This window comes from Cokeromyces recurvatus (genome assembly GCF_025118155.1).
Source record: "Cokeromyces recurvatus strain NRRL 2243 chromosome Unknown BX663scaffold_1, whole genome shotgun sequence".
NCBI lineage: Eukaryota > Fungi > Mucoromycota > Mucoromycetes > Mucorales > Mucoraceae > Cokeromyces > Cokeromyces recurvatus.
The window spans coordinates 620,357-639,411 of NW_026251387.1; the positions used below are offsets into that span (position 1 = coordinate 620,357).

General features: G+C 29.5%; 8 protein-coding genes across 8 annotated transcripts; 4 read left to right on the forward strand and 4 right to left on the reverse strand.

Moving 5' to 3' along the window:
• The first annotated feature begins 247 nt into the window (after positions 1-247).
• On the forward strand, positions 248-1,129 carry BX663DRAFT_491653 (uncharacterized protein). Its single transcript, XM_051525106.1, has 3 exons — positions 248-480; positions 549-783; positions 835-1,129. The coding sequence occupies exons 1-3, from the start codon at positions 315-317 to the stop codon at positions 926-928; spliced, it is 495 nt and encodes a 164-aa protein (XP_051387657.1). The 5' UTR covers positions 248-314; the 3' UTR covers positions 929-1,129.
• Positions 849-2,801, reverse strand: BX663DRAFT_7505 (uncharacterized protein). The gene is made up of 8 exons (XM_051532315.1): positions 2,662-2,801; positions 2,549-2,601; positions 2,410-2,484; positions 2,191-2,331; positions 2,053-2,140; positions 1,888-1,985; positions 1,743-1,815; positions 849-1,636 (listed from the first exon to the last, which is right to left on the reverse strand). Exons 1-8 carry the CDS (start codon positions 2,768-2,770, stop codon positions 1,149-1,151), a joined length of 1,125 nt encoding a protein of 374 aa, XP_051387658.1. The 5' UTR covers positions 2,771-2,801; the 3' UTR covers positions 849-1,148.
• A 571-nt stretch (positions 2,802-3,372) lies between these two features.
• On the forward strand, positions 3,373-6,317 carry BX663DRAFT_491666 (kinase-like domain-containing protein). The gene is made up of 14 exons (XM_051525107.1): positions 3,373-3,566; positions 3,660-3,801; positions 3,866-3,956; positions 4,025-4,107; positions 4,164-4,181; positions 4,289-4,400; positions 4,464-4,483; positions 4,541-4,659; positions 4,724-4,829; positions 4,896-5,007; positions 5,066-5,177; positions 5,251-5,406; positions 5,481-5,770; positions 5,836-6,317. Exons 1-14 carry the CDS (start codon positions 3,473-3,475, stop codon positions 6,211-6,213), a joined length of 1,833 nt encoding a protein of 610 aa, XP_051387659.1. The 5' UTR covers positions 3,373-3,472; the 3' UTR covers positions 6,214-6,317.
• Positions 6,318-6,429: 112 nt separating this feature from the next.
• Positions 6,430-8,830, forward strand: BX663DRAFT_547367 (uncharacterized protein; the record flags this gene model as incomplete). The annotated part of the gene is made up of 5 exons (XM_051531004.1): positions 6,430-6,620; positions 6,706-6,981; positions 7,070-7,179; positions 7,255-8,126; positions 8,210-8,830. The coding sequence occupies 5 exons, from the start codon at positions 6,430-6,432 to the stop codon at positions 8,828-8,830; spliced, it is 2,070 nt and encodes a 689-aa protein (XP_051387660.1).
• A 372-nt stretch (positions 8,831-9,202) lies between these two features.
• On the reverse strand, positions 9,203-10,394 carry BX663DRAFT_414503 (Alpha/Beta hydrolase protein; the record flags this gene model as incomplete). Its single annotated transcript, XM_051522325.1, has 4 exons — positions 9,203-9,712; positions 9,765-9,844; positions 9,926-10,039; positions 10,121-10,394. Coding segments are annotated over 4 exons (978 nt in total), but the record flags the coding sequence as incomplete, so codon positions are not given.
• Positions 10,395-10,445: 51 nt separating this feature from the next.
• On the reverse strand, positions 10,446-11,141 carry BX663DRAFT_491688 (uncharacterized protein). Its single transcript, XM_051525108.1, has 4 exons — positions 11,050-11,141; positions 10,727-10,992; positions 10,610-10,629; positions 10,446-10,544 (listed from the first exon to the last, which is right to left on the reverse strand). The coding sequence occupies exons 1-2, from the start codon at positions 11,051-11,053 to the stop codon at positions 10,754-10,756; spliced, it is 243 nt and encodes an 80-aa protein (XP_051387662.1). The 5' UTR covers positions 11,054-11,141; the 3' UTR covers positions 10,446-10,544; positions 10,610-10,629; positions 10,727-10,753.
• A 57-nt stretch (positions 11,142-11,198) lies between these two features.
• BX663DRAFT_547369 (amino acid/polyamine transporter I) lies at positions 11,199-13,910 on the reverse strand (the record flags this gene model as incomplete). The annotated part of the gene is made up of 15 exons (XM_051531005.1): positions 11,199-11,231; positions 11,320-11,469; positions 11,532-11,581; positions 11,654-11,740; positions 11,865-11,949; positions 12,057-12,246; positions 12,312-12,416; positions 12,473-12,615; positions 12,678-12,734; positions 12,821-13,047; positions 13,110-13,190; positions 13,256-13,360; positions 13,475-13,481; positions 13,543-13,742; positions 13,814-13,910. The coding sequence occupies 15 exons, from the start codon at positions 13,908-13,910 to the stop codon at positions 11,199-11,201; spliced, it is 1,617 nt and encodes a 538-aa protein (XP_051387663.1).
• Positions 13,911-15,272: 1,362 nt separating this feature from the next.
• BX663DRAFT_491691 (uncharacterized protein) lies at positions 15,273-18,991 on the forward strand. Its single transcript, XM_051525109.1, has 6 exons — positions 15,273-15,769; positions 15,836-16,009; positions 16,199-16,420; positions 16,662-17,091; positions 17,154-18,461; positions 18,564-18,991. The coding sequence occupies exons 1-6, from the start codon at positions 15,338-15,340 to the stop codon at positions 18,581-18,583; spliced, it is 2,586 nt and encodes an 861-aa protein (XP_051387664.1). The 5' UTR covers positions 15,273-15,337; the 3' UTR covers positions 18,584-18,991.
• The last annotated feature ends 64 nt before the right edge of the window (positions 18,992-19,055 follow it).

The window sequence follows — 19,055 nt, forward strand, 5'->3', positions numbered from 1 at the left end:
AATATACCTTTTCCTTTTCTTTTTTTTTTTTTTTTTTTTTTTTTTTTTTTTTTTTTTTTTTTTTTGAAATAAAAATTTTGTGGCTTATTGTAGCAACGACTTCCTGTGACCGGGCATGAATTATATAAAATGTTAAGTCAAAACAAGTACCAAACATTATTTTCTCTTCAAAGCATATATACTGTGTATAGAAATATATATATACATATAACGTGTGTATATATACATATATAATATATATATATATTATATTATATTATATTATATTATATAATATATAATATACATATTAAAAAAAAAAGACAATTATTACAATGGTTGATGAGGGCTTTAATCAAATCTATTTGCGACTAGATGCAGCAAATGAAGTTATTTCTAAATTAAAGCCCGTCGATGTATTAGAAGAAGCTAAAGAATACTTGACCGATGCAGAAGAAAATGCAAAGACTATTTTACGTTCAAAAGAAGAATTAAATAAAGGTTTATTATTATTATTATTATTTTCCAAACAATTGCGAGTTTTACTAAAGAAAAAAGGTATATTATAGAGTTACAAAGACAGCTGGAGGTTCTAAAAGTGAAAGAAGCCACTGTTATTGAAGAATATAGAACAACTGTTGAAAAGAATAACACATATGAAGAAGAAAAGATGAAACAAGAATCAATGATTAAACAAGAAGAGCAACGACAAGTCCAACTCAGTGAAGAAATAAGACTTTTAGAAAAGGAATTGGAAGAACTTGATAAACCTAACCTCTCTGATAATCTAGTTGATGTGAATGAGTAAAGATAGATTCTATTTATTTATTTATTTATATCTAACGATACATTTAGACTTCGTTTAGCTATTTATCGTGGATTAGGCGTAAGACCACGAATAGAAGATAACAATAAAATCGAGAAAGTAATACTGAGTAAGTATGGATGATTTGACTAGAGAAATAGGATATGCTGAATTATTTTATTAATTCAATTTATACTTGTTAAATAAGCCTCAGCAAACGAGCAAGATATCCGTACATTTGCTATTAATGAATATTCTCCTGAATTCACGACAAATTATATATGGAAGTTTATTTCTGAATAATTAAAAGAAATACCCTTTAAAGAAGCATTTTTTAAATAAATAAAGATCATCTTTTTTTGTTTTATTGTACTGTGAATATGGATACTAATCCTTGAATGAAACCATTATTTTTTGATTGTCGTCGTTCTTTTTTGACTTGAACAAGTGTATCTGGTTTATACTTGGAAAGTGACATTGCAGTCAAGCAGTAGTTGCCATGTGGATATTGAGTTAATTGTTCAATTCGCCTTACATAATCAGCTTGTAAATCATTTAAAGTCATTTTCATTGAACCTAATTCTTGTAAAAGACCTTTTATACAAGTGACAAGTGAGAAAAAGGAAGTTAAAGTAGGATCATGATGAGTCCAATTAAATTGTGACCTGAAAGTCGATAAATCATCCGCAAGAATGCCTCTCAAGATAGAATTACTTTTGTTACTCAATTCAGTCATATCAAAGACTTTACGTAACTTTCTGTTTAATACACGAGTATCTGTTGCGTTAATTTTATCCAATGTTTGTTGAGTGACGGTATGTAAGAGTTCAAACAGATTTCCATCTTCCACAGCTAGTAGAAAGGAAGAAGAAATGAATCAATTGAAATCATCTATTTGTATGTATGCATGCATGTATTGTATTGTATTGTATTGTATTGCATTTTACATATTACATACCTTTTCTATTATTATTTGGTGAAATAGTCATACTTGACATACATGCATTATCTTTTGTATTATTAGCAGCCAACTTTATTATTATTATTAGTATTATTATTGTTATAAAGTCCCTTCTTGTATATGATATTCTATCACAACTTACTTCTTTTATATGATTTTTGTTTCTATCAGGCATTGATAAAGAATAAAGTAAAGTATCATGTTCTTTTAAGACTGCATCGTATGATAACTGTAATGTCTCTAATATGATATACATGAATATTTTTATTTCTATTTTTAATCATAGCTATAGCATGGAAATTCCTACCATAATTAGATCCAAGTCTTTTATATTTGTTACGAAGATGATTTTCAGTCTTTTGAAGATGTTCTAATTCTTGTTTTAAGTCTGAAATCTAACAAATAATTAATATGATTACTTTTTGATACTCTATTATTATTTTACTTGACTTTCATGTCTTTCTTCTGTATTTAATAATTCTTGTTTAGAATAGTTTATTCTTTCAAGTTCTCTCTTGTAATGATCTATTTCAACTGAATGCTGTTCTTTCAAGAGTTGAATCTCGGATTGAAGTACGGTAATCATCTAAACTTTCATTTTTTTTTTACCGCTTTTTTCTTTTAAAAAAAAGGAAATATTCCTCTGTTTATATATAAAATATACCTTGTTTAGGTCCACATTCTCTGCATAAAGTTCTTTTGATTCTTGTAAAGTCTCTTTAAAGCTGTTATATTCTTTCTAGATAAAAAAAAAGGGGGAGAGTCATGTGAATTCGAATCTCTAATATGGATACATCACATACGATTGATATTTCTTTATTGTTATTTTTTTCTAGTAAGAGCATTTGACCAATTTCTATGGATAAGATAAATGATAATTAAAATCAATATGACTAGAAAGAATGTATACATATACCCGCAGCCAAAAACGCATCCTCCTCTGTCTTTTTAAAAGATTCATTAAATACTTTTAATTGTGGACACTCTAACTTATTACAACAACAATAGAAACGAGTATTAGCCATTTTATGTATAAATATTTATATATTTTGAAAACAAAAAAAAAAGAGGAAAAGAGAAAGAAATTGCTTATTGATCTGCATTCTTTTTAATAATAATAATAATAAAATTCTTCTTCCTCACCCCCTTATCACTTTAACAAAAAATTCAGGCACATAGTCAAACGATAATTTCATCCACTATTGAGTTGATCTCATGATTATGTAATATTCGTCATGATTGTTCAATAGGTCTTTTTTTTATATATTTATTATACATGTTGTCCTTCCTTATACCTTTGTAACTATCAAAAAAAAAACAATAGACTCGTGAATCATTATCCTTTTCTTGTCTTTTTTTTTTTTAGATATAATTATAATGATTTGGTGATAAATAGATATCTCCCCCGTGACAGGTCATCTATTACATTTCCTTTTGTAAAATACATATTTGTATTTTTACTTTTTTAAGAAAATAAAAGCACGATCTTGCAATATGCAAATTATTGGGTGACGTTAAGCATTGATGTGACTGTTTATTCATTTAATTTGAATAGTGTAGTTAAGAGTATGCAAATAGGTAGTGGTGGTAGTGAGTAGTAGCCGCTCTCACATGCAAAGTCAAAAAAAAAAAAAATGCTTGAAGTTTTTCATTATTTATTTTTTATTTAAATTTGTTATTATTATTATTCTTATTTTCTTTAACTAAATTCAATAAATATAAATAAAATGAATGACACTAATAACACCATTCATAGAATGAAAATAGGGCAATATAATATAATAAGCACCATTGGCACTGGGTCATTTGGAAAAGTCAAATGTATGAAAAAAAAAAGTAGAAGAAGAAAAAGAAGAAGAAGAAAAAAAGGAAATACACATACATGTATATGTTTTACTTATATTATTCATATAGTGGCAGTTCATGCTATTACAGGTCAAAAAGTGGCATTAAAGATTATCAATAGAAAAAAGATAGCTAGTATGGATATGGGGGGTCGAGTTAAACGTGAAATTCAATACCTAAAATTACTTCGACATCCTCATATTATTAAACTGTAAAGAAAGAAGAATAATTAAAATAAATAAAGAGAAAATCAGTTCTAATAAAATCAAGCATAGATATGAAGTAATAACTACTCCCACTGATATTATTATGGTCATTGAATATGCTGGAAGAGAATTATTTAATTATATTGTCGAGAAAGGAAGAGTAAAGTCGAAAGAAAGAAAGAAAGAAAAGATCAATCATTTTTTTATTTTATTTTATTTTAATGTTAGATGTCTGAAGACGATGCCCGTCGATTCTTTCAACAAATCATTTGTGCTGTAGAATATTGTCATCGACATAAAATTGTCCATAGGTAAAGCAAGCAAGCAAGCAAATAAATAAAATAGTATTAACCATATCTTCTTTTAGAGATTTAAAACCTGAAAAGTAATGGATATTTATCTTTTTTTTTTTTTTTTTTTTTTTTTTTTTTTTTGTTTATTTAACACATGAATTTATTTATTATTTATTATTTATTTTTTTTTTTCAAAAAGTTTATTATTAGATGCAAATAATAATGTTAAAATTGCTGATTTTGGTTTATCAAATATTATGACAGATGGTGACTTTTTAAAAACAAGCTGTGGAAGTCCGAATTACGCTGCTGTAAGTAAATAAATAAAGATAGTATTTGTTGTATGTATTCATACAATTCTCTTTTTAAAACAGCCAGAAGTTATCTCGGGAAAGTAAGTGTTAAAATTCATTGATAAATTCCTTTATATTCATCTATTCATGTGTGTTAGATTATATGCAGGTCCGGAAGTAGATGTATGGAGTTGTGGTGTTATTTTATATGTTATGTTATGTGGAAGATTACCTTTTGATGATGAATATATACCCACTTTATTTAAAAAGATTAACGGTAAAAGAAAGAGGAGAAAGGACTTGAAGATGGCATAATCAGTTTATTTTTTATTATTTCTTAGGTGGTATTTTTACAATGCCTTCTTATTTAAGTTCCGATACAAAGGCATTATTGACATCGATGCTTGTAGTTGATCCACTGAAACGTATTACAATACAGGGAATTCGGTAAGTTAGTAAAAGAATAGTGTTTATAGGCCTTATATTTATTTTATTTTACTTTATTTTATTTAGTCAAAATGAATGGTTTAATAAAAACCTTCCAGCTTATCTTCGACCCTTACCAGATACAGAAGAGAATGGAAATTTAAAAATTGATGATGATATTGTACTTGAATTATCCAAGGTAAACTCCCAATTAAAAATATACATGTACAAAATAATGAAGAAAAAAAATATCATAGAAAATGGGATATTCTACACAAGTTATTCAAAAAGCTCTAAGTGAATCAGATAATAATCAATTTAAAGTTGCTTATCAATTAGTAGTTGATCATAAACGATTACTTCAAGATTGTAATAATAATATTATTAATACTATTTTGTCTGTCTAACTCTTATACATATACACATATATTTTTTTTTATAGCGGAGAATAATCATATTCAAAGTTTCTTTGCTACTTCACCTCCTCCTTGGAATACTACTTTAGAAGATAGATATCAAAAATCAAAAGAAGATGATATTGAATCTTCTATTTCTGTCTTGAGCTCAAGTTTACCAAAATCTGACACTCATCATCAAGGTATAGTAGTAATCACTTGTATTTGTTTAGTTGGGACCCTATTATTTTATTTACCCTTATCATATATATGTTAGCTTCAATTGGTGTAAGAAATAATGCTGGTAATGCATTACCTATCGTACCCGTGAATGGAACCCCTCCTCCTGGAGCAATGGCACCTTCTTCTATTCATATAATCGCTAATCATTCATCTACTACTAATCGTCTCTCTCAGTCAAGACAAACACCCTTGAATGCAACAACACCTCAAGTAAAAAAATCACATAAATCATCAAGATCAAGGTGGCATTTTGGTATTCGTAGTAAATGTCCTGCCTGGGAAGTAATGCTTGAGATTTATAAATCTTTACGAAATGTTGGAATGGTATATATAAAAATAGAATTATTTTTTTTTTTATTTTTTTATTTGCTTACTAATTGCGTTGGTAGGAGTGGAGAACATTAGACCCTTATCATTTACGTTGTCGTTACAGATATAAAAATTTAGGATTGGAAGTGAAATTTGATCTTCAACTATATAAACTCGAAAGTCATAGTTACTTGGTAGATTTTAAAAATGTAGGTTCACAGAGGTTTGCTCGAAAAGAAGAACAAGAAGAAGAAGAAGAGCATCTATTCAAATTAATTGAAGGAAGTATAGATAAAAAGATGGAAGTTTTAGATCATTCAGAAGAAGAGGATAATGATGATGACCCTTCTCAGTATTTAGCAAGGTGGAAAATTGATGACAATAATAATAGGGAACATATACAAAGTGTTTATGCTTTCTTGGATGTTTGTAGTAAATTGATTACTGATATTGTTTAAGATTTTATATTATTAAATCATTGTGATTGGCGGTTTTTATGCTTACTAAATATAATGCACTTCGGTATTTAAAAAAGTTTCATGTAGAAACAGGCCTGATGAGAAAAGTATAAAAGGAAAAAGGGCAAAATTATGCCTTTTTTTTTTTTTTTTTCGTTATACTATCAAATAAAGTAACTTTTCTATATACATACATACATACATTTACATTTCATCATGTCAGAGGTAATTGATCAACAAGAAGTATATGAAGCCTTTAAACGTTATCCTTGGGAAACAGATATTGTATTTCAACAAGGACTTCAAAATATTATAGAAAATATGCCGCACATGGATATTAATGAAGATCAAGTTAAATTATTTGATAATCTTGAGCTTGTAAGAGCAAAACATTTTTATTTTTCAAGGTAAATTAAAGAGTGACTTTTCTAAACTGCTGTTGTTGTTGTTGTTTTCACTCTAATATACATATTTGTATACAATCTTGTATAGATTCCGACAAAAATTTGACTTTCAAAAATATTTGGACTATGAGATGGAAGAAAAATTAAATGGAAGAAAGCAAGAGGAAAAAGATGAAAAAGAAAAAGAACAAGAAGAACTATTTCAACGCTTAGAAGATTATGATTATGAGAAGGATGCAGACTATGTGAAAGGTTTACCTAAAATTATTCATGGCTGGTTAGAGCAACAATTAAAGACTGAGTTATGGGATAAAGAAAGATTAGATGAAGAGTTTTCAAAGGCAAAAGCATTCTATTATGCTTCGTAAGTCTTATAGTTCATTTAAAAAAAAAAAAAAAAAAAAAAAAAAAAAAAAAAAGAGAGATTACTTATTTTTTTGGTGAATATTTAGACGAGTTGAACATGTTGATTTGAAGGCTTACTTTTCATGGAAATCAAAAAAGAATCAAGCAAATAAACCTTCTTGCCCATTTGCTAGTTTATGGCAAAATAAATCTAAAGGTATAATTATATACATCCAAGATAGTGTTGTACTTTATATTTAATCTTACTTTTATATACACACATGTCATTTAGTTAAAAATTTAGTTGAAACGAATGGCTCCTCTTTTATTCATGCACAAAAAGCACATGTATTTGGCGCTGAATCAATTACTCTATCTTCTCCAAAGAGTCAAAATATACTTTCATTGAGTCGATTGAATGATTTAAAGGAAGTGATGAAAGATGGTCAAGATGATGATCAGGTTACATCTTTATTGATCACTGCTACAGTCTCTAATGACACTAATTCAACTCAATTCGTTGAAAACGGAAGGGCAAAGGTAATTAGTTCTGGTTTAGCTTATGATCAAATATCGCGTATGGTTTCAGGATCGGATCTTCGTCAAGTGTCCCTCGAAAAATTAGCTAACGCTTATTACGATATTGTACGGTTTATTGTTCAACAAGGACAAACAAGTCCTCAGCAGCATCATAAAAAACCCGTTGTGACATTTTCAAATGGAGAAATCCCTCTTAATGCCGTCTATCTCACTTTGTCTGCTGGCTTTTCACGTGTGATAACTGAATATGGATTATTAAATTTCAGTCTTCGACCCTCTCATGCACCTATTCCTCCTTTACTTTTATTGGCTATGGTGCGAAACCGCACACGTAATGCAACAACCCACAACAAGGTTTTGCCCAATGGTATTGAACTTTATTTAGCCCTCTCCTCTCCAGAGTACGGCAAATTGAGAGGGTCTGAATTACTTCATTTAGGACTTGCTGACATCTTTATTCCAGAGTTTAAATTAAATGACGCCTTTAAAGCTGCCAAGAATATGTCTGTATGCTCCGCTTCTGACATTCATGCTGCTATTCAATCTGCTTTAATTATAAATCATACTTATGCTGGTCCTAGTCGTTTCCAAGTATGGGAGGATTTAATTGAAAAAGTCTTTGGGGTAATTTTCAATCTTTTTTTTTTTTTCTTCTTTTTTTAAAAAAAAAAAGCATAAAGTCTAATAATCCTTTTTTTTTTTTTTAGGCTGCTAAATCTTTTGATGACTTGAAGAGTCGTTTAGAAGCTGTTGATAATCATTGGAGTAAGACTATTTTGGCACACTGGGATACTTTACCCTCTGTTCTATTAAGGGTCATCTTTAAAGCAGTGAAAGAATATAACAACAAGAGTCCTTTGGAAATGTTGGCATTAGAACAAGAGTTGAATGCAAAATGGCGTCAAACTGAAGATTACAAGGAATGGTTACGATGCAAGAATACCTGGGTATCTGATTCAGAACAAGTTAATAGTTTAGTAAATGATTTTTATTTTACTAAAGATTTGGAATTGCCTAATGAAGAAGCTGTTGTTTACGAGGCACCTCAAGAAGAAAAGGAAGAGACAAAGATGATGTTGCCTGGTGTTTGTCCAGTAACTGGACAAAAATCTGTGAGTGGTGCAGTATGTCCCGTCACTGGTCAACAAGCTATTGAAAACGACGATATCTCAAACAATGTTTGCCCTGTTACTGGTCAAAAGGCTGAAATCAGTCCTACCACTACAACAGATAATATGAAGGCAGCAAGCAAATGTCCTTTTGCAAATAGATCCACTTCTTCAAATAATCGTGTTTGCCCCTTTACGGGTCAAAAGTCAGCGGCATAATTCATAAGCAGAAAATCCTTTTCTTGTATTATAATATCCAAAATTTATTTTAAATGTAATTATAATGATCATAATATGTATAAATAAATAAATAAATTATGCGATAACAGCAGGAGCAATAAGAGTTTCGTTGTCTATGATGTCTGTAGTACTATTGATATGATGATTTATGTCTTTTATCTTTTCATCCTCTTCTTTAGATTTATTAACCGCATGTAGTGTCTCTTTTTCTGATGATGATGAATGACTCACCATGACACTTGACTTGTTCCTATCAGCCTTTCCTTGATGATAACGAGCAGCAACAGTAGCAGCAGCAGCATAGGCCACAAACTGAAGATCAGAATGAACAAGGATGCTCTTATGTTCTGGTCTGACGACTTCACGAATAAAATACCAATCATGTTCGTAATTCTCTTGTCGCACTTGAACTTTGATACGATCCTTTGGATGACCATGGTCTTGTTGGATGGCATTCACCATCTTTAAGATGTCATCACGCATGACCTCTCGTTGACCGACATAGACTAATACATGAGACGGCAGAAATCGATGAAAGTCAGAATCAATCTGTGATAACTTTAGGAGATGTAATTCATCTTCTTTATCTTGAGCATCCGGTAAATTCAGGTATTCCTTTAGGACACGGGTCGCTAAGAGAGGCGTCACGAGGTCTTCCTTGTATTGCCATAACCATGTGGATATATTAGCGGACACTAACGGTGATACGAGAAAGAGACCAGCTGGGAGTTGGATAGCATGATTTGTACGAGGACTACTCAAGTCTCTTAATATCTCGGGTGCATACACCCGAATCAATGTCTCTAAACAAAGTGCTCCGCCCGCAGAATCACCTGAAAGTATTATCTTTGATCCTGGGACCTTGAATGATTGTTAGAAAAAAAAAAAAGAATGTAATGTCATGTCAAATTACCTTTAGAGTATATGTTAAATATTCATATGCTGCAACACATTCAAGGACTGGGGTTGGATACATGTGTTCAGGTGCCAAACCTATACATAATATATTTCATTTAATAAAGAAAGGAAAGGAAAGAAAAAAAAAAGAAAATTTTTGTAATTAAATCTACACACTGTATTCAATAGATAAAATCAATGCATCAATGTCGTGTATTTCCTTTAAAAGATGTATCCAATTTGTAAAGACATCCATATACATTGTACAATGACCTATTCTGAATGCACCTCCTAATATATATATATATTTATATATATATAATTATATAAGAAAACTCTAATAAATTATACATTTATACATATTCTATCTACCGTGTACATTGAAAATAATCAGGTCGGCATCGTGAATTCTCTTTGATAGTTGATTATCATTTTCACAAAGACTAAGGGCTGGACCTATCCAAGCACCCTTCCAATGAGGTTGCTGAATCATTTTGATCCATTGTCTTTGAGACCGAGTAGGCGCAGTAAAGTCAGCGATAAGAAAACGAGAAATGGTTGGAGGAAGAGACAAAGATGATTGAACGATACGCATCATAATTGAGTGTGGTATTTTTTCTTTAATTAATTTACGAATACTTTCCATTCTAGTGTTGTCTCCCTTTTTTTCTTTTTTTTTTTTTTTTACTAGTACAATGTATTTCTAGATATAAAGGAAAAAAAAACAAAAAGAGAGAGAGAGAGAAAATGTAAATGTATAATGAATTAATTTATAAATCATGAGTAGTAGACAAAAGTAGAATCACATGAATTTAAAGCTATCGTTATGTTTATGCTTTTATTTCTTACAAATTGAAATAGGGCATATATAACAAATAAATGTTGGTGAACAAAGTATTTTTTATTTTCATATGCACAGTTATAAAAGGATGTATTAACAGCTATTATAAATCGTTTTAATACTACAATTAAACACAGTATCAGAATATCTTGTGTTGTCCTAGTTTATTGAGGAGGGAAAAAAAAAAGAAAAAAAGAAAAGGTGTTAAACATACTTGCACTATTACAAAGGCAGTCATTTAACCAGAATTCAACAAATAGATAAAAGAATATAGCATGAAATACATAATTTATATTATCAAGAAATAGTTCAGACAATATATCTACAGATACACGAATGAAGGACTTCTTGAGTAATCTTCGACTTTTTAATGGAAAAACTTGTTTAAAGTTGAATGCTAGAGGTTCTTTGATGAAAAAAAAAAAAAAAAGAAAAGAAAAGAGTGTAACGAGTAACATAGACATTAGGGAGTTGATGTCAAGACTATTAATTGTAACTCTCAAAAACTATATAGGAAACTGTCTATTATTCTTTTCATATATGTATATGTCTCTTTTTTTTTTTTTTAAAGAAAGAAATTTAGTTTTCTACTTTTTTTTTTTTATTTATTTACTTTGGTAATTTCAATACAGTTGTCTGTCCCTATAATATCCTATATAAGTTCACTTTTAAATTTATAATATTTCAAGTCATGTACTGTTCTTTTTTTTTTATCTTAATAGAATCAAACCCTATCAGTCGGCAATTCTAGAAACTCATCAGTGTTTGGTATTGAAGTATATTCTCTAAATATTTCTTGCTCAATGGCTGCATGACCTTGATTTCTGATAGATTCGTTATATGATTTGCTTGGTGACTTTTTAATCACAATTTGATAATACTAGTAATATAAATCAGTTAATCTATTCCTATTGTACACTATTATATTATTATCTAAACTACCCAAAATACAGTGCATGCAATCATTGCTAATATAGCTGATATGTATGGAACTATTATATGCATATAAATAATGTGAATAAGCAAAGATTTAAACTAATTCATCTTTGTATTTGGTTACATACCCCAGTAAGGATAATATTGATTTTTCACTGGTATAAAAACAAATACCAGTGCGTAAGCCGTAAAAGCCAAAAAAACATATACACAGACTAAAAAAAAAAAAAAAAAAAAAAAAAAAAAAAAAAAAAAAAAAAAAAAAAAAAAAAGTTAAAAAAAAGAAGGGAATAAGGAAGAAAGAGACAATTAACTATATATATCTATATATATCCTCACCTAATGGAGAAACAATAGGTCTTCTATTAAAAGGTTCACGTCTTCTTAAAATTAGAACAGCCAATGCCATTAAGAAATAAAACACCTAGTATATATAATAAGAAAATATATACAATGTAATTGTGTTAAATAGAAAGATTATATAGATAGATAGATATAGATAGATTTATATAATTAGAGATAACTTCTTACATAAACCGGATACGCAGCAAAAGCAACAATAAACTGATAAACAGCGCCTGGAGGTGGACCTACTATGAATAAGATAGATAATATATACTGCAAAAGATATGCATTTACAGGACTGCCAATTTTGGGACTCACTTTTCCAAAGATGTGACCATAAGGCAGAAGACCTTGTCTAGCGACTTCCATAATGACTCTGTGTATAAACAATATTACAAATAAAATATAGAATGATTGTGATATTCCTATTCATATGAATACCTGCCAGCTGAAAAATTGATAGCAGCTCCACAGCCAAAGGCACTTAGACCGATAAAGATAGGTAATATCGTAGAGGCAAAGTTTTGTCCTAAAGCGCGCGTAAAACTAGATACAAATCAAGATAAATAAACATATAATATTACATCTATTTTCTTACTTACAATGCAGCAGCTACAATAAATTCAGAATTCTTCATTTCATCCAAGGGAAGTACGATCAAATAAGCTATATTCGATAAAATATAAAGTGATGCAGTACTTAATATAGCTGCAGCAGAAGCTTTTGGTAAGTTTTTTATAGGATTCTATTTGTATTTTAAATTAGAATTGATAAATCATATTCTTTTATATATTCAAGTTAGTATACCTTTACTTCATCTAAAATATAATTTAAGTTATGCCATCCACTATAACTATTCATAACCTAGATTCAAATATATGTAAAATATATACATACATACATATATATATTAGTCTTTCTCATATGAGTTCTTTTATATTCATATATACATAATACAATGCAGATGCGTAAGGTCCAATATTATGTGTTGTTCCATAAAAGGATAAATTTAAGCTTGCATCGACTTCTGATGGTAAAATGTTTATTAAAACACACAAACCAATGCTGGCAATTAATAAGAGTATAGTTAATTTCACTACTGTCAAAAATCCCATCATTTTCATTGTTGCTTTTGTTGATGCAATATTTACAACTGCTAAGATAGTTGCACTTAACACTTGTAAAACGGTCAATTTATTACAATAAATAAAATAAAAAAGAAATAGCACTAAAACTTACATGCCCATCCTCTTTCTGTCCAATGTGATTTATATGTTGCTCCAAAAATTGCATAATTCATATAACCACCAAATACAATGCCTAATATAAAAGTAGATATAAAAAAACAAAAGTTGTGTGCTCTTTAAGAAGATGGCTTTTGCTACCTTGTGAAGCAACTCCACTAGATCTATTCATAAGACTCCAATAAGTAAATAAATAAGCCAAAAGATATTTAGGTTCTCTATAGCAATATTCCAAATAGCCTACTTCTCCACCACTAAATAAAGGCAGTCATACATATACATATACATTCACACATGTATGTATATGTATATATTAATATGTTTGTATATGAAGACAAATTAATTAAATAACATGCCTACGAGGAAGCTATAATAATAATAAAGAATTATACAAAAGATACATCATATAAACTTTTTTTTTTTTTTACCATCGTTCCTAATTCCATAAAAGTGTATGTTCCTGAGAAAGCAACAAAGGCACCTATAAGCCAGATAATTAAATTCATCCCACCTGACCCAACTAATTGTAGAGTAAGTGCAGGTCCAACAAATATGCCAGCACCAATTATATAACTAACATTCACCATAGCTCCTTGAATCCATCCAATCTTTCTTTCTAATCTTTGATCTATTATATTTATTAAAAAAAATAAAAGTTGATAACTTTGATAGTAATATTACATGACTATTTATAATTACCTCCAATAGCAAGTGGCTCCATGTGTTCAATTTGCTCAATTAGACTCTCATGTTGTAACATTGGTTCATGTTGTTCATTTTGATCTTCAATTGTCATACTATATTGTAATTATACTTAAAAAGAGAGAGAGAGAGAAAGAAAATAAAGGAGGGATAATAAACAAATTTGAAAATATTCACAGTAACAACAAAAGCAACGTCTATCATATTTCCTTTTTCAGTTAACCTCCAATAGGATTTATGCAAAAAAAGGGTGTATTGTTGTACTATTCCTATGAAAATCTTTTGTGTATACACAAAATGCATACTTATGCAGTTATTTTGTAACAAGTAATTGTATAAATCATTCCCTGATAAATTATACACTATATATCATCATAGTCATATATGATTTTGATCTTCAAAGTAATATGTATCCTTTGATGCATTATAAAGAAATTTTTTTTTCCAAGAATATACTATTTAACTACTACTACTACTACTACTACTACTACTTTACTACATAATATGCTATACAAATGTATATCAGAGTTATGAGCTTTTATTTATTATTGTCATTATCTTGTCGAATATTGGGAATGTTTGATAATAGGAGGTTCTACTTTATTGAGCTATTTATCTGTGAGTCAAAAGGAAAAATAAAGGTATAAATTTTTTTCTTTTGTAGGAGGATAATGCAATATAACAATTCCAATACAGGCTATTAAGACTTGACTTACATATTTGAATCATTTGACGCATTTATGAATAAAGAATACCCTTTATTTGTGTACACCAGTATGCATTAAACAAAATTTTATATGCGCTTACATGATAATTGATCGAAAATACATACTGCATAGTTCTCTGATATCAATATAGACTATACTAGTAAATGAACTTTTATTTGTTTTATGTGTAATGAGAGGTACTTGTTAATTGATGTCATAAATAACATAGTTAAAAAGGAAGGAGAAAGAATGAGGAGAGAGAGAGAGAGAGAGAGAGAGACAGCAAGAGAGAGAGAAAAGGGAGAAAGACTAAGATCAAAGTTATTCGTATTTGTATAACTATTTTCTCTTAAAGAAAGTAAGATACTTCCAAATGCTTTCTATTATCCTTTGTTCTTCTTTTTCTTTTTATATATATACATTTCTACGTTAATCTCCTAATTTTTACTACACAAAATTTCCATTTGCTGTTCAATTCCCCTTCTTTTCTTTCCATCTCTAACAAATTTTGTATACTTTTCCTTCCCCCCCTTTTTTTTTTATTAACTAGTGATACTGTTTATCTGTCATTAAAATCAAATCAAGATATGTTACGAGTAAAAAATAAAAAAATAAAGGAGACTCTGTCTTTTTTTTTTTTTTCTTCTTTCTTTTTTAATTTTAAATAAAAAAATACGGCAAAAAAAAAAAGTAAATATTCACATAATGGGATATTACGACTGACATATTGAATACTAAAACATATAAAGTAGTAGTGATAGTAATAGTAAAATAATAGCTTAGAACACATACATTACAATTTATTTATCGACTTATGACTTCAATATCTCAGCATCAATATATTTTAAATGATAAAAGTAGTAGTAATATAAGCGAATATTGTTGTTGCTGTTGCTGTTGTTATTGTTCATGTGTTACTTCTCCAAAGCAACAATTAAATGATAAAGACCAACAGAATTTGGTTTCACCATGGTTATCTGATACGATGTCTAAAATTAGTTCCATACATTCTTGCTATAATTGTATATTCTCTACTAAAAGTGAAAATACCGAAGGAAATGAAATTGATACACCATTATTATCATCATCCATAGAATGCACTGTACCTGTTAACTCAAACATGTTAGGAGAGAAAGAGGATTCAATCATAGATTTAGAAAAATTAAAAAATAAAAAACTTCATGCAATCACAGAGCTTTTACAAACAGAACATGATTATGTTCAAGATTTAACTTACCTAGTAAACGTAAAATAAATAAAATAAAAAAGAAGAGTAGAAATACACTATATTTATTCATTACTCATGAATTAGGTCTATTTGAATCCGTTATCACAGCAGCTATGGATGACTTCAGAACATAAATCAATCATTATTCGAAATTTACATGAAATCCTTGATTTTCATAAACAATTTATTACTTTATATAATATAGTCTCAATATCTAATCATGATTGCTCTTCTATTGCCAAGGCATTTCTTGATCAGGTAAGTCTCTGTGTAAAATATAAATATCTGTGCGCAAACTTTTTTGACATTAGAACCTAACCTTAACATGCATTGATTTTCTTTATATATATATATATACATATATATATTTATATATATATATACATACATATACATACATATATATATATATACATATGCATATCTATATACTTATGTTTATAAAAGATTAGTCAGTTTTCTCTTTATAAATATTACTGCGATATGCATGCAGAATCATGGTCTCTGATGTCTGAATACAGAGATCGACAAGAATGGACAAGCTTTATAAAAGAATGCGAAATCCTCTATTCATCGTCTCTGTCTTCACCTATTTTACCAGAATCACAACAAGAGCAGCAAATACAGCATCATCTTAAAAAATTACACTTTGAAGATTACTTGATAAAGGTATGCATTTATGTAGTTTATTTACCTCTTTTTTTTTTTTCCTTTCACTTTTCTTTTTATAACTGTCATTCCCAGTTTAATTCAAAAGTTGATTTTTTTTTCTTTTTTCAATTACTTTATCTATCACATTATCTTGTTTTTAGAAAAAAAAAAAAGGGCAAATAGAATATAACTTTTTCTTTTCTTTTTTCTTTCTTTTTTCTTTTTTTTCTCTTTTTTTTTTTTTTGTAAACAAAAATAGCCTGTCCAGCGAATATGTCGTTATCAGTTGCTTATCAAAGAAATAATACGATATACTTCTTTGCACACAGCAGAATATGATTTATGGAATAGTGTACTAAGTGAAATACAGGACTTAGTGACTGAGATCGATGATCGTAAACTTCAAAGGGATATGAAAGAAAGAACAGAACGATTTATAGAACGTTTAGATAATGATTGGAGGATTAGTAAAACACATGTCTCTCAGTTAGGTAACTTATTAATTGCTGGTGCCATCGAGATTACCTACTCTGCCTTGGGTCAAAGTATATCAAAGCCAAGATATCTCGGCTGTTTTGTATTTCCAACTTATATTATCATGGTCAGGCCAAAGAAGGTAACAAGTTATGAGCCTAAACATTGGTTCCCACTTTTGGCAGTCGAATTTGAAAATCTAGCAGATAATGAAGGTAATTTATTGAATCATTCGAATTTTTTAATCTTCAAAGTTATTTATGTATATATTTTATAGGTCAAAGAGAGCATTCATTTATAATTCGCTTTAAAAAGCACACCTTTGTATTTAGTGCTAGTTGTTCACAAGAAAAGCAAGTATGGGTTAAAAAATTACAGGAAGCTATTGTGATGGCGAAAATGAAGATTACAGATGAAACTAAATCTGCTAAAGCCGCGCATCACTTTATTGTTTCTTCACTATCTGGAATATCGAGCAAACAACCTGTATCAGATGCTTGTCTAACACGCTCATTTACAAATTTCTTGGATTTGTCCTTTGCGGGGAACCCAGATACAGCCACTTTTCCTCCATCTGAAGAAAATCAATTTTCCTTTTCCAGAAAAATACTAAAAAGATCTGTATCCACAACTGTTCAAGTGGATAGCACCCTCTTAAAGCATTCCACCCTTCCTAATGTTATATCAATAGTACCGCCTTTAACAAATAAACCATCAGTCGAGTCATTAGAGAAAAAGGACTCAGCAGCGGATCATTTTGGATATTTCAATAGTACTAGTAAAGGACTGGACAATAGACCGAGACTGAAGCCTAGGAATAATTCTGAAATGTATATTAAACCTGACTTAATGGGTTCAGGACTGAATCGTCGTAGGCCTAGTTCACTTGATCTCTTTGCTTCTTCCACACATAATACGGGTAGTAGTATGATAGGCAAGATGTCGCTGCAATTAAAAAATAATCACCAACATGCACTTCGAGTCACTGTGGATCATAAGCTACGAGATGTGTGCACACAGGAATATCTATCATCAAGGGCATGGTATATAAGAGATAGGGACCAACAAAATAGCCCCTCCTTTCATGTGTCTAACAGTGTACAGAATAGCAACACCACCATCCTAAATGGGGGTAGTCCAAGTCATCATGATTTGTTAAAGAAACAAAAGTCGACCCCATTTATCAAAACATCGGCTTCTAGTTTTTCAATCATGATTCCAAAAAGAGCTAATGAAATTAAGCAATCCAGTTCACGGACAGATTACGAACGCCAGTCACTTGACAGTTCCTGCTCCATCTCCATTGATCCCTCCATTTCACCCACAACAATAACAACGGGTCGGTTCTACAGAAATACAAGATCCTCTTTAAAATCAAGTCAATTATTCATATATCGATTATCTCAAAATCAACAAGAAAGTATATCAGAGGTCTCTCATTCTTCTAGCAGTGAATATAGCTTTACTGCAAGTCTTAGTTCAAAAGAGAGTAGTCATAAAAAAACAACAGCAGGGAAAAAAGAGATCTTTGTTGGAAAAATGTTAAGACGATTTTCAAGCTTTCATCAAAAATCCCGGACATCATCTATATTTAATCAGAGATTAGATTTTAACAAACTTAAAGAGGTAACTATACAAGTAAGACAAAACCCAATAATAATAATAATAAGCCACTTCTTCTCCTTACATATACACTTTGTACAATAGAATGATTTCCAGCAGATTAAAAAGTCGGTTACAGTAGGTTTCAATGATCGACCCATGAGTAAAATGACTGATCATGATGAAATGGAGGAGGAATTACTAAATATAGATCAAATAAGCAAAACAAATAGTGATTTATTTGCTTTTTCATATGCTTCTACACCTCCTGAAATGAATGTGTTGGTGACAAAAAAGAATGAAAAGAAATGGAAGAAACGATTAAGTAATTTAAGTACATCCTATCTCTTTAAATCAAAAAACAACACCACCGCTACTACAAAATAATATTTAATTTAAATTCCCTCTTCTTCCCTTTCACTTGTATTATATAAATGTTATTGCACGGTATAATTTTTTTTTCATTCCATAACATACTTTTTAATAAATAGTCTACGTATACTTTTTTTTTTATTAATGAATGTATTCTTCTCTTGTGGTGTATGTAAAAGAAGATATTATGTACCCCTTAAAAGAA